At 45.5% G+C, this 14,838-nt stretch overlaps 1 protein-coding gene across 1 annotated transcript in view; it reads right to left on the bottom strand.

The window, feature by feature from the left end:
* The window catches only part of efnb1 (ephrin-B1), an 83,880-nt gene that overhangs the window by 11,646 nt on the left and 57,396 nt on the right, over nucleotides 1–14,838 (bottom strand). Inside the window, exon 3 of the mRNA XM_084042140.1 lies at nucleotides 4,473–4,565. Within this exon, the coding sequence (XP_083898266.1) occupies nucleotides 4,473–4,565 (93 nt within the window). The remainder of the gene's footprint in view (nucleotides 1–4,472; nucleotides 4,566–14,838) is intronic.

The raw sequence follows: 14,838 nt of genomic DNA, 5'->3' as shown, positions 1-14,838 counted from the left end.
TCTTGCCTGTACCGCTGACATTTCCCTTAGCTATGCAGACAGCGACTACCACAGAACTGCCAGGCCGCCAGAAGGAGGAGAGAGGGGAGGAGGGAGGAGAGGAGAGGAGAGGAGGGGAGGGAGGAGAAGAGGGGGGGGGGGGGTTGAAGGCAGAAGGGTTGAGGGTCAGTAGAGATTATATATATATATATATATATATATATATATATATATATATATATATATATATATATATAGTAGAGAGAGAGAGAGAGAGAGAGAGAGAGAAACACATGTATATATATGTGTGTGTGAGAGAAAAGAGTGAGACAGACTAAGGAAGAGAGAGACAGGCAAGAGGAGAGTGATAGAGGGAGAGATGGATATGGAACAGGATACACGGAGGGAGAGAGAGAGAGAGGGAGAGGGGGAGAGAAAAAGAGAGATTGGGAGAGAAGAGAGAGAGGGATATATAGAGATTGAGAGAAGAAGAGAGAGAGAGAGAGAGAGAGAGAGAGAGAGAGAGAGAGAGAGAGAGAGAGAGAGAGAGAGAGAGAGAGAGAGAGAGAGAGAGAGAGAGAGAGAGAGAGAGAGAGAGAGAGAGAGAGATATGCGTGAGTGGGTGAGTCAACATATTTCTAATGAGCACATAGTGACAATGATGTGGAGAAGCAGACATCCAGAGCAGAGCGAACACAGATGAAGAGAATATGGTTTTACCCCCCGCAGTCCTTCTTTTCCACTGAGTCTGTTCCTCTCTCCTTCACTTCCAGCGTGAGAACAAAAGACACGAACACGGGCTCTTAAAAACAGCCTCGCATGTTCAGTGCATTTGTAACGGGGCGGGAGCGGGCGATGCGAAGTGACGGGGGCCCGCGGTTGCACCACGCTATAGCGTCACAGCGGCCCGGCCGCGGGATAGCTCCAAATAACAGCGGTATGAAGGAATGGGCACACCGTGATTGTTCTGCACATTAGCATGAGTCACCAAGCTATTTGCATAGACCCACAGTACACAGGAATATATGAGGGCAAACCTCATTTCATATGTGCTATCAGCAAAATCTTGGCTACCAGGGGGAATGTGCTAGCAGCCAACTGCAGAGCCCGAGGCTGTCGTGTGTGCACGCGCGCGTGTGTGTGTGTGTGTGTGTCTGTGTCTTCAACATGATAGCATCTGGGGTCGGTGCCAAATAGGGGAAGGGGAATTGTGGCACGGGGGGGGGGGGGGGGGGGGGGGGTTCTGTATTGTTCCAACAGACATACCAACCACATCCTACAACTCCTCCGAAAGATTCCCAATAAAAATGTTGGTTATATTGACTTCACTGTATATCACGGAGGTGAGAAACGACGCCCCATGTGGCCACATGGGTGCACGTCAGCCTCATCATATCATACCACAAGACCTTTCCTGAGAAAGATGCCTTCCACCATTTTGTGGGAACAATAGTGCCCTCAGTGAAATGCACCGATGAGGCCGATGACGCCTTTCTCTGGGGCCTAACATCACATGCCCTTTAAAAAAAAAAGGAAATGGACACTGCAGTGGAAATATCAAATTGACACTGTCAGGCAGAAACCTTGTATGTCAAAAACCGTTACATAAGGAAAAAAGAACCTGTGTTCCAATGGATGCAATGTAGTTACTATATAGTCACAAGTTGTTTGATACTTTTAAAATGGGTTAAATACTTATCATCTTTGCTACTTTTGCATGGTGACAAAGTAGGGCATAAATGTCCGTAAAAAACAACAACAACAAAAAGTTGAAATACACGATACAAGATTTCCGCCTGACAGCAACGAAAATATCAAACATCTGCATGATGCGGAAAGACAGTTGTTTTTTTTTAAGTCACAGAAACTAGCCAACAGCATCTTTCCTAACAAGGTTAGAACACACTGGTTCTGAGTGACAGCTAGCTCACAGACCGGTTTGGAGAACGAGTTCAGGCTCTGGTGGAGCTGAGGAACCGCTCGTGGCCACGGAAACACACTCCAGTGAGGTGAGAATTTGAAAGATTTTACCCGACAGTTGCCCTCGACTTCAGCCAGAGTGAGTAATTACTGACTAATAGGCTGTATGACAGCCCACGCAGACATATTTCATGTGCCCATGGAGTGGATTCTCAAATAAATTGAGCTAAACTAATATCGCACGGGCTATCAGTTCAGTTATGGTTTCCCATACAGAAATAAATTACAATTAAAATCATTATATCTATATCTATATCTATATCTCTATATATCTCTATATATATATATATATACACAGACAGACAGACAGACACAGACACAGACACACACACACACACACACACACACACACACACACACACACACACACACACACACACACACACACACACACACACACACACACACACACACACAGTACAGTATATGGACAGTATAGTATAACTTCAATATGTAACAATTGGCCTAAAATATAGAACCCACCCTATATACTAACAAATATTTTGGACCTAGGAAGCATATTTCCCCTATTTTCGCCCCATGTACTTTCTGTATAAAAAAAAAGAAAATTGGGGGGCCATTTTGGTATATTTTGACATTTGTTTTCCGTAAGGCTTTGCATTTTTCCCAGACAGTTCATGCAGCTGAAAGCGTTCTGACTCAAACACCCGCCAGCATCAGCAGCTTGTTAGCTTCTTCCACTGTCCACCAGAGTGTTGGAGTTCAGTGCTGTCACACTGCTGGCCAACAAACTTCTGCACACACACACACACACACACACACACACACACACACACACACACACACACACACACACACACACACACACACACACACACACACACACACACACACACACACACACACGTGCGCAGGCACGTACGCAGGCAAGCACACACACACACGTCCGCAGGCAGGCAGGCATGCAAACAAACACGCACCTAATTCCCTAATTTTATGTTTTATTCGCTAGCATTGAACATGCTGTATTGCATTTTATATGATTTGTATTGTGTCTACTGCGGTGTAGACTAATGGGGATCCTTAATAAACAATAAAAAACATGCATGCACGCACGCACACACACACACACACACACACACACACACACACACTTCCTCAGCAGATTTCTGCTCTCTCCACCCCCGCCCTCTCTGGACGTGTCGGCTCCTGCTTTTTTTTTAACCGCCAGAGTTCAGACTGTCATGGCGGACAGATGTTGCTCTCAGATGGCGCTTTGCAGCACCATAGCGTCCCGCCCCGCTCAAAACAACCACACAGGGCGCATGGGGAATGTTTAGAGTGAAACACATCTGTGTACTGTACGCTGTCACAATCAGGATATGGGTGTCTTCGTACGGGATAAAGCATCGTCTAAAAAGTGAAGCGGGGTGATGCAAACCAAATGTTGTGTCCAAGGATATCCAAACACAGCCCACATGTTTACCAGCGCGATTCTTTCGATGCCCTACGCCAACGCAGGCCCCTTATAATACAGCATGGGTGATGCTCAAGCTAAACAACACAGGCACAGGCTGGTTGATTATGGGAATCGGGTGTTGCAGGCTCTGACTCGCATTACGATGCCTTTGAAGAATTCGGGAAGAGGAAAGAGCATTCAATCATTCCATTTCTGCACTTTGTTTGTACATGCAATGAAAACGTGCTCATGATTTGGAGTGATATAACAAAATCCACGTTTATCAAAGATAGTAGTAATCATAGTAACCATAGAAGTATTTACTTACATTAATAGTATTTCACTTCTTGAGAACTGTTGAGGGTGCATAGCGTTGTATGTTTTGTCCATTACTGATGTTGTTTCTTTGAGTGTGATGTCTTTTACCCTGCTGTACCTACAGTACAGTACTTTTTCTTGTCCTGTAACTGCTATGCTGCCTTTGGCGACTGAACCCCCCCTCCCCATAAAGATCTTATGATAAGACCTTTATTGATCCCGATTAAAATAAGACTCTTATCTTAACTTATCTTATCTTATCTTACCCAGCTTGTTGCTAGGCAGGACTGTTTGGTCTGGTATCCAGGAATAATGCTACTCGCCAATTTCTACTTTACTTCCTATTGCATTTGGAAAATAACGGTAATACATCTACTGTACCAGCCAAAGTGGATAAGTCAACATATTTATGCTTATTGCATTTATTCATCAGCCAGATCAAAGTTAATTTGCATTTAAGTCGACTATATATTTCTTGCAGACGTCCATTATTTAAAAAACACCAGTGCACCGGCCGTGGTGGGGGGAAAAAACGCTTCCTGGTTTCAGGAAACATTTCCCATTAAAGTGCATTAACAGAGTGCCTCTGATGATATAAGACACAATGCTATGTAACAGAGGGCGAGCAGGCATTGTTGGAAGGTTGATGGCTGCCCAAAGTCCCAGCGGGGGAAATGAAAAATGAAAAGGCGTGAACAGCAAAGTGAAATATGGCTTTAAGGCAGGAGAACACAGCGTCCTGCGTGGGAGACATGCAAGGTGAGGTCCCATTTACCTTGTCCGACTTTCATGATGACTTTCATGGCTCTGCTCTTACACACGCCCCCCTCGCGGTTCTCCAGACCCTCCGCTGTACCGTTGGACGTAGCTGCAGGGGAGGAGAGGAGAGGAGAGGAGGAGAGCAGAGAGACAATAGCGGGGCAGAAAAAAAGGAGGGGAGGGGGGGGGGGGGGGTGTAGGGAGAGAGCGAGAGAGAGAGAAAGGGAAAGAGAGGAACAGAAAGCAGAGGAGAGAGAAGATGACACGTGGTTAATGAGCACGTCTATAAATGAACAGGCTGATCAATATTTACGACAGGCACTGATTAGCTGTTCCAGTGATTAGGTGTTCTCACCCTCAATCAACACCATCTCTCATTAACACCGTAAAGTCAAGTCAAACGGGTGAACTACAGCAAAGAACATGGACGGAGCTGTGTGTGCGTGTGTGTGTGTGTGTGTGTGTGTGTGTGTGTGTGTGTGTGTGTGTGTGTGTGTGTGTGTGTGTGTGTGTGTGTGTGTGCGCACGCTCATACTTTAGCAGTGAGACATGCCAGGCAGATTCAGCTGCTTGCCAAGTCCTGGAGCAGCTTACTCCCCAAGAGCCACATGTGTCATTACTGCCTGGTAGTGCTGATAGCTAATGCTTCACTCGTGTACGTATATGATTTTGTGTGTGTTTGTGCTAGCCTTGAGTTAGTGTATACGCGCGCGCGCGTGTGTGTGTGTGTGTGTGTGTGTGTGTGTGTGTGTGTGTGTGTGTGTGTGTGTGTGTGTGTGTGTGTGTGTGTGTGTGTGTGTGTGTGCGTGCGTGTGCATGTGCGTGTGGGTGTGGGTGTGTGAGAGTGAGTGAGTGAGTGAGAGAGAGAGAGAGAGAGATGGTCGGTGTGCATGCGTGCAAGTGTACGTGTTGCGCGCGCGCGCACGTGTGTGTGTATGTGTCAGTGCACACTGTATTGTGACTTGAAGGACTGTGAGCACGGAGGCTGTTTGTGCTGTCATGTTCACCTTGCACAGAGCTGGGATGTGATTGGCCGTCTATTTTAGGGTCTAACATAATGACCTGGGGGGGGGGGGGGGGGGGGGTTTGACTGTGACCTTAACACACACAGTCGGGAAGCACAAAGCAGTGCACGCGTGTGTGTGTGTGTGTGTGTGTGTGTGTGTGTGTGTGTGTGTGTGTGCATGCGGCCACCGATGGGAGCTCTAATTTCGGAATTCCCCAAATGATCTCCATCTCTGCTTAGTCTGCTGTTCCAACATCTCCCTTCCTTCCAAACCCCTTTGTCTCTCCCTTCCTTTCATTATCCCTCATCGTCTCTCCCTTCATTTTCTTTTTCTCTAATTCGTTCCCTTCGTTTGTTTTTCCTTTTTTTATTATCTGATCTGTATCTGCGGCCCGGGCCCCTCCCTCCCACTCCTCCCCTCTTAACTCAATGACCATCATCCCGGGTGATTGCTTCAGATGACACCCTCATTATGTGGAGATAAGCTCCGGAGAGGATGCTTATCTAACGATGACACAATAAAGACAGACAGACTCTACACTCTAAAAAACCCTGAGCGTTCATTTAACTCTGGCCGTGTGCAAATGGAACCAAACGGACCCGAGTTATAAATGGGTCGGTTGTCCGTTTGATTCAATTTTCGTGCACTCTCTCAGAGTTGAAGGAACACTGAGTATTTTAGTGCGTAGGGCATAATCCAAACACTGTTAGAAAGCGTAGTTTTGTGAGACTTGGCCCTGCCGTGTCTTGTAGCCGAGCATCAACATTTGTATCAACATTTTAAATGGCTGTAAATGAAGCTGATGCGGTCATGTTCTCCTCAAGAGCCGCGCTCTCGGGCGTGACAAAAACAACAACAACCGCCTCCTCTCCTCCGGCGCGGGAGATAACAGATAAGGCCGGGAATTTCTGCTGGTAGGTTTTTTTTGGCTTACTTGACTCAACGATTATAATTAATGCATGCGTTGTACCGCCTCGCGGGATGATCCTAACAGACTCTTTTTTTCTTTCTTTTTTGCTGCAGTCCAAAGAAAGAAAACAAAATGATCAACTGCAGTATATCAAATAGCCACACTTGGTTTCATAAAACGCTGAGAAAACCACAGAATTACATGTCATGGCTTCAGTATCGTCATGACATCATATGGCATTCACTCTGGGAGCCCATCCCGAGGCCATTCCCACCCTGAGCCTCAACGCAGGGACACATGAGGACCAGAAAGAGAGCACTGTGGTGTGGGGACAAAGACCCAACGTCTCAACGTCAGCATGACTCACTCAAATGTGACCAAACCTCACTTAAAGGAATACTCGACTGTTTGTCAACCTTATCTCCTGGTCTTTATCGACCAATACATGATAAGTCTGCCAATGCTAGTGCTCTCTGTCCTCTCTGTGCTGCAGAAGCATGAAATCCAAAGCAACAGAGATTGTCAGTGAAACAAATGCTGGAGAAAATAAATGCATCCATTCTCCCTCCCACACAAGGGCACCAAGTACTTTACATAAAGGCATGAAAATGTATTTAAAAGGAAATAAAAATACAAATTATTTAATAATAAAGGTCATGGTTGTAATTATGGTTATTTGTCAGGAGTAACGTATTGTGTAAGAGCTTTATATACTTGGGGATTTAACCCACACACACCAATAGGGATTCGCACCCCCTGCTCAAGCACTTAGACTACCACGCAGACAGGAACAGACCACTGTCACAATACATTTAAAAAACGTGTTTTAATAAAAAAGATGTGTAGTTTCCTTCACATAGAAACATAAATCTTCCTGCCATAAAATGTCTGGAAAACCGTTTGTTTTTTGGGTGTCTTTCCTACCTACAATACAACACTCCACTGTCAGCTGGCGTTATTGAGCGCAGGCATTACAGAATAATTAATGTTTCCACTGTAAAATACATTATGGACAGTGCTCAAGTTATCTGCGGTTTGTGAATCCGTGTCTATCCAGCCACAATGGACTCCTCTCACGAACAATCCTTTTTTACTGGACAGCTTTTTTAATAAATTGCCATTTAAAATCACCTCCAAAGTTAGTATAACATTTTGCCATTTATAAACATGTACCAGAATTGTATTTGTCAACAAACTAATATGAAAAAAGTGTTTTTTTTTTGCCCGGCACTGCTAGGACATTGTCAAACTGTGTTGGATAATGGATAGCGTGATAGAGCAACCTTGTGGCTGCTGAAAAAGGCACAAAACAAAAATGTTTTCATAATGTTGGCTGCAGCCTGAAACAGCCTGAAACAGCCTGAAACAATATTTCGATGTAGCAGTGAAATTGGTGACCTACAGAATTATGTGACAGTGATGCAATTGACAAGATCTAACAAAGAATTAAGCTTGACAGGTCAGATCATGACAGGTCATGATCTGTAGTTCCGATCACACTACTTCATGATGGTGTTTGAGAACGCTTGTCTGAACTATGTTTTTCAGGGACGGAAGTTAATTGTGACAACTTTAACTTGAAAATAGGACTGTTAAAAGTCTTTATATGCAATTTGACAACACAATTGGTGTCCTGAAAAGGAATCCATTGCAATTTGTTGAAAAGCTATCGAAAATAGTAGTAGGTTGTCTGGGAAACGGCCACTACTCTACAGTACGTCTGTTAGCTCTTAATGCTAGCGCTGCCAAAAATCCCATCCACATGAGGCAGATACAGCTAATAGATTCTAATGAGTACTCAACTGAAACGTATGTGGGAATATTTTAGTTCTTTGCACTAAACACCATATTAGCACCCGAGTCACTCCGAATGAATATGTACTCTTCTACACCTAGCGGCAAAGGCTATATAGCTGCAGGTTCAGTGTGAACGTATGAGAGCTGGCTACCTCCCAGACAGGCTATGAGTTGCAGCGCTAAGAAGGAGACGGAAATATTGTGTATTCTCAGCCAGTGTTGCAAGTAATTAAAACGTTCATCTCACAAATTGACTAAACATGCACACATCTGACAGTGGGAGCATTCCTTTAAGGCCAAGTAAGCCTCATGTTTTATGGAAACTCTGCGTGGCTGTGAGCATGTCTCTCTTTTGAAGAGGACATTTACAGAGCGTCCGAGGTGAACCAGGGGTCTATATCCAGACAGGGGCTAAACGTCTTTTAGCCTGAAACGGCTCCAGTCACCTCCGACGCCGCTAACCTCTTCTTGCCATTTTCCACCCAATTTCTCCTGCTCCTCAGTCTTTTTTAAACTTGCAGGGCAAGGTTATACAAAAATGAGCCCTTTGAAGATCAAGCTCAAAGGCGCTTGAATAATCTGAGTAAGAGGAAGCGTCATGCTCTGAATTTTATATCCACTCCGGGAGAGTAAATCTTCTCACCGTTAACCTCTCCTCCGTCGTCTAAATTAACTCTTCCTTCAGGCTGAGTGAGCAGGCCTCGCATCACGATGTGGCGCGATGATAAGTGATTCCTTCAAGGCTTCACTTTAGGCGAGCAAAGTGAGGATTTATATACAGACGATCAACTTTATGCGCTGTTTGTATTCAAATCATTTAAAATGTCAAATATTTCAGAGCCCTGGCGGCCCCGCTGGCAGTTCACAAGCCGATTAGCCGTGTCCAACGTTAACCACATTTCCTTAAACGTGTTATTCCGAGCAGATCCACGGTTCTGAGCACTATTCAAGATGTATGGCGAACGCAGCAACAACGGACTGTTGAGAGCATTACTAGATGTAGTGTGATTCCTGAAACAACGCGTGCAGACCACTAAGTGCTGTACAATATGTTTTTACTGGTCTGCTCTGTGGGTTTCATCCCCCGAATGGTAACGCAAGCGTTTATATATAAAGTGTCAGAGATCACTTCAGAAACATTGATGGCCGGCCATGTTGCTCAAATCCAGCGACAAGGACATTGAACTCATTTATTTCCTTTTCTTTTTAATCTGAAAGCCTCTTTCCCTCTCTCACTCTCTTACTGTCTCCCCCCTCTCTCAACCCCCCTTTTCTCTCCATCTCTAACCCTCTTTCTCTTTTTTCCATCCCTCTATTACTGACGTTAATCCAAATCTGGATTTCCAGATATTAAAAGGCCGCCAGTCACGTGTGTACGTGTGTGTGCGTGTGCATGTCTCTGTGTGTGTGTGTGTGGTGTTTTGGAAAGAGGAAACAGGGGAATTGGGTCTTCCTGCGTGTCTCCGTTGAGATAAAAAACACACGGGGGGATAAAGAAAGGAGCAGACCAGAACGAAGAACAAAGGAACACACAGCGTCCGACGCTAATGGTTTATCTGAACAAACAGCTTGGGCGAGTCCCGCATTACTAATGCCCCAGAATGCAGGAATAGCTGGTCACTGCACGAAGGAATGCGGCTGGGCAGTTTTTTTTCTTTCTTTTTTTTCTGTGGTTTCTTTTTTTTTTTTTTTTAAATAAGAGTCCGTTCCAAAGCTGGTTCTGCTGTGATTTAAGACCTCCTTTGTGGGTGTGGATCGTTGGCCGCAGAGTGACTGGTGGGAGAACAAAAGATCTACAGCTGCTGAAGTCATAAGAGGAACCAGGTGCCAAATGTTGATGTTGGGAAATATCTACAGCAAGAAACGTATCGGCCAACAGAGAGACTTACAGGAGAGAGACTTGGCCCACAGACCCGGGCTCCCCGTCCAATACTGCACGCACACACTGCTACCACAAACACTCAGCATGCATACACACACATTATGTGCAAGCACACACACACACAGAGTACATAATAGAACGTATATATTATATTATATCATATTATATTATATATAAGGATACAGTGTGCGTGTGCGTGTGTGTGGACAGACACACAAGGACGATCATGTCTTTGGGGGAAGAAGAATGGATAGACTGTTCCCCCTATGTGCTGTGGGGTTGTGGGGGGGGTGGAGGAGAGGTGAAAATAGACAAGAGGAGGGGAGAAGACAGAAAAGAGGAGAGGAGGAGGAGAGGAGAGGTGTGAGGGATGTGCTGCTGACTGGTGGAGGCGAGACGAGATGGGGGGGATGGGGGGTGAGGGGCGGACGGGCGAAGGCGGTGGTCTATATTTATTCTCAGGTCTACTAAATGAGGTCACTCAGGTGGTGCCGCTGAATACATTCCACCATCTCCATCATGAATCATCCGCCGCTTATTATTCCTGTCCAGCCGCGGGGGGGGGAGCATATTGTAAATATATATATATATATATATATATATGTATAAATGGATAGATAGATAGATACATACATACAGTACGCACACACACACACACACACACACACACACACACACACACACACACACACACACACACACACACACACACACACACACACACACACACACACACACACACACACACACACACACACACACACACACACACACACACTTGAATGTGTGCGTGTGCTCGCCTGCCCCGCAGCACCAAGCGGGAGGATAGATATAGCCCTTGTGACAGACAGAGAGCAGGTTGTCTAATGAGAAACTGGATGAGAGGTGACACTCATTGGCTCTTCCCCCGCCATCCTCCTCCCCACCCACCCACCCACTGGCCCTTCTAGCCCCCCCGCCCCCTCCTTCCCACCCAACACATTTACACTTCCACTCAGAGGAGAGAACAGCACCGTATAGACACACAGGCCAGTCCAAAGAACCACCGGAAATCATGTCTGCCTTGAATCTGATCACTCACCTGGGTGCGTGTGCGTGTGCGTGTGCGTGTGTGTGTGTGTGTGTGTGTGTGTGTGTGTGTGTGGTGACACAGCCAGCAGCGGGAGGCTGTTTTCATCCATTTGAGTCCAAACCAAATAGAGAGCTAAAACCCATCGTGGCGTGTGTGTGTGTGTGTGTGTGTGTGTGTGTGTGTGTGTGTGTGTGTGTGTAGGGCTATATCAAATAGAGCGTTGCGACGGAAATAGGTGTTCTCATATCACCCATGGTCCTATCTGGAGGTTTTTTTTTTGTTTACATTAGTGAAATGGAGTAGAGAGAGGTTGGTAGAGAGAGGTTGGTAGAGAACAGAGCCCATTTGTACAAAATATTTCACCCATGAACGAACACCAAGGGAGCCAGATTAGGTTTACGGGCCCGATTCCAAAGATAAAAACCCTCCTTAACAGCCTGGCATGCATGCACGTGCACGTGCATGCGCGCGCACACACACACACACACACGCGCGCGCGGCCGTGCACACACCGCAAGAGGCAGACAAACTCGCAGAGCGAGGTTGGTAGACTGGAATAATGCAGTGGATCTCTGGATGTTTGCACTTTGAACCCATCCTAATCCACAGTATTAGGCCACGGCTAAAACCTGATTATAGCAGAATGAAATGGATCTAAATAGATGTCCCAGCCCATCAGGGCCTCCGTTTCTTTGTCCCACAAATAGAAATGGAAATCTGTAATCAACCTCCAACCTCGCGTTCTCGTTCTCGTTCTCTCTCTCTCTCTCCCACGTTGCCTGCTGCTCCACAGTTCTGGCACTCGCCCTCTCCCAGGAACATTCATTCAGACTTTTCATATCATTTCAGATGAATTAGCCGTGCTCCGCTTTCTGACGTTTTACTCAACTCCCCCCCTCCGGCTTTCTCATTTCCCCGGTAATGCGACATGACGTATAATTTAAAATAAAGTCACATTATATCCATAGCATGCGTAATGAGAATTTTTCACGTTACACGTTTTCAATTCCCACGGATTGAATTTGGGTTACAGCAAAGAGTAGTGCATCGTGCCGGGAGACGGAGCTTCGTATTTTCTTTTTTTATCCAGACATCGGCGTGTTGCGACAGCGCGTCTACACCAGTGGTTCTCAAACTTCTTCATGTCAAGGACCCCCAAATTGATAAATATTTGGCCACGGACCCCCATCTGAAAATATGATGTGCCAGGGACCTCCAGAAGCAAAGATTTTGTTTTAAAAATGTTCACTAATGTTCGAGATTTCGGAAAAATTGCAGATCTACAAGCTCAGCGCGGCACTCGGTGCCACGCTATGAGCTTGTAGATCTGCTATTTTTGAATAGCCAAAGTATAAAAGGTTAAAGTGGTTAACATTATTGTGATGCTACATACAGTACTTTTGCCGGGGACCCCCTAGAACCGTGCCAAGGACCCCTGGGGGTCCCCGGACCCCATTTTGAGAACCAACGGTCTCCGCGGCTGTATACACAGCCCGTTGCCAGGAGCCGGCAGCGTGCAGGTGTGGAGGGCGGTGTAGACGCATTAGCGTCAAGGTGTTAGCCGGTTACCGGAGCACTTCACACACAACTGTTGCCCTAAGTTTCCTGCCCCGGCCGCCACACACAGCCAGAGGGCCATTCCTCTGCTGTCTGTCAATTAAACGCTCATATTACTCACTCACACACCTACACACACACACAGACACATGCCGTACATACACACACATGGGAACCTCACACACACACACACATGCACAAACACTCAAATACAAACATACCCATGGTGGGTGTGAACTGCGGAGGAAGAGAAACAGCAAAGTATACACAAGGAGAATGATCTCCGCGCATGCACACGCACGCACCCGCACACACACACACACACACACACACACACACACACACACACACACACCCGCACACACACACACACACACACACACACACACACACACACACACACACACACACACACACACACACACACACACACACACACACACACACACACACACACAGGTGGAAAAAGTACCACTCATATTCTCTTACTTAAGTTAAAGTATCAATACTGCTATATAGAAATACTCTGTTACAAGTAAAAGTCCGGAATTCAAAATGTACTTGAGTAAAAGTACAAAAGTATTGGCATCATAATGTACTTAAAGTACCAAAAGTAAAAGTACTCATTAGGCAGAATGTCCCATTTCAAGTTTTCAGATGTATACAAATATTTTGAAAATAGAAGATCTACAAGCTCACAATGCGTCGCATCGCGACGCATTATGAGTTGTAGATCTGCTATTTTCAAATGCCCGAAATGTACATACTGTAGGGCTGAAGTGGTTAATGTACAGTATGTTTCGTAATAATAATCAAAATCTACCAAGTAACTAGTAACTAAAGTTTTCAAATAATTGTCGTGGAGTAAAAGTATAATATTTGCCTCTGAGATGTAGTGCAGTAGTAGTAAAAGTATTGGAAATTGGAAATACTCAAGTAAAGTACAAATACTTTACACCACTGCACACAGAGAGTAAAGTTCTCAGTGTTCATTTAACTGAGACCCTTATGGGCCCGTTTGGGTTAATTTCTTACGGCATATGGAACCGAAGGGCCCAGCTGTCTAGATCAGGGTTTGTCTGTATCTCCATCTGTATTTATCTCTGTATCTCTGTCCCCACAAAAGTAGACCAATCACACGGCTCGGCTCACACTGCCACGTGCATACAGCCAACCACAAGGCCATGCTCCCTATAGGCAAGGGTATCAGCGTTAGCACACAATGCTCACATTAGCACGCTCACATTAGCACGTTAGCACATCGTACATGTGTAGCATCGTCCAGGATATATATATATATATATATATGTTATCACTGTCGCCCAATTTAAAATAATGAAGGAAAGCAATTCTCCCACTACACTGAAGAAATGCTTTCAATTTGTAGTGACATTTTGAGGTTGTTTCAGAGTTGCGTATTCGTACATCGCAGACCTATCTGCATTGGTTGCTGTGGTAATGACATAACAACATATAACACAGTATAAATCAGACTTCAGCGTCCGAGTGTCCAGACTTAGAAGCATCTTTAGACATCAGGTTTGAATCACATTGAAACCACAGAGGAATGCGGCTCAAATCTGATTCGCAACCATCCGTTTCTATGCTGTTTTCTTTCTTTTCTTTTTGCTGTTCAGACAATCTGATTCCAATCTGGATGGGCCAAAACTCTGGTTTTGGGGCTGCCAGTGTGAACAGTGCCCACATGTGAAGTGTGAAGCTATAACGCTTGGCTCACAAAGTGCCCACATAGTAACTTGCCCTCCACAGCTACAGACTGACTGCACGTGGAAGCCACGCCGTTATTAGACTCTGTGTCTTATTACACAGTCAACTCAGTAACACAAATTAACAGTAGGGATTTTAGCTGTGCACACACACAGACACAATTACAGACATCATGGGTGTAAAAACTATACACAGATTTGAGGGCAATACAAAGAATGCCAACACACACACACACACACACACACACACACACACACACACACACACACACGTGCGTGTGCACCCACACACTCACAGGCACAGACGCGCACACATGCACACACGTGCACGCACACGCACACACACACACACACACACACACACACACACACGCACACACACACACATGGTGAGTGCCTGCGTGGGGAGATCAGGGAGGACTTAAGAAGT

This window comes from Gymnoscopelus microlampas (assembly GCF_963454915.1).
Source record: "Gymnoscopelus microlampas genome assembly, chromosome: 18".
NCBI lineage: Eukaryota > Metazoa > Chordata > Actinopteri > Myctophiformes > Myctophidae > Gymnoscopelus > Gymnoscopelus microlampas.
Note: the sequence above shows the minus strand (reverse complement) of the source record. Positions and strands in the feature narration are given on the sequence as shown.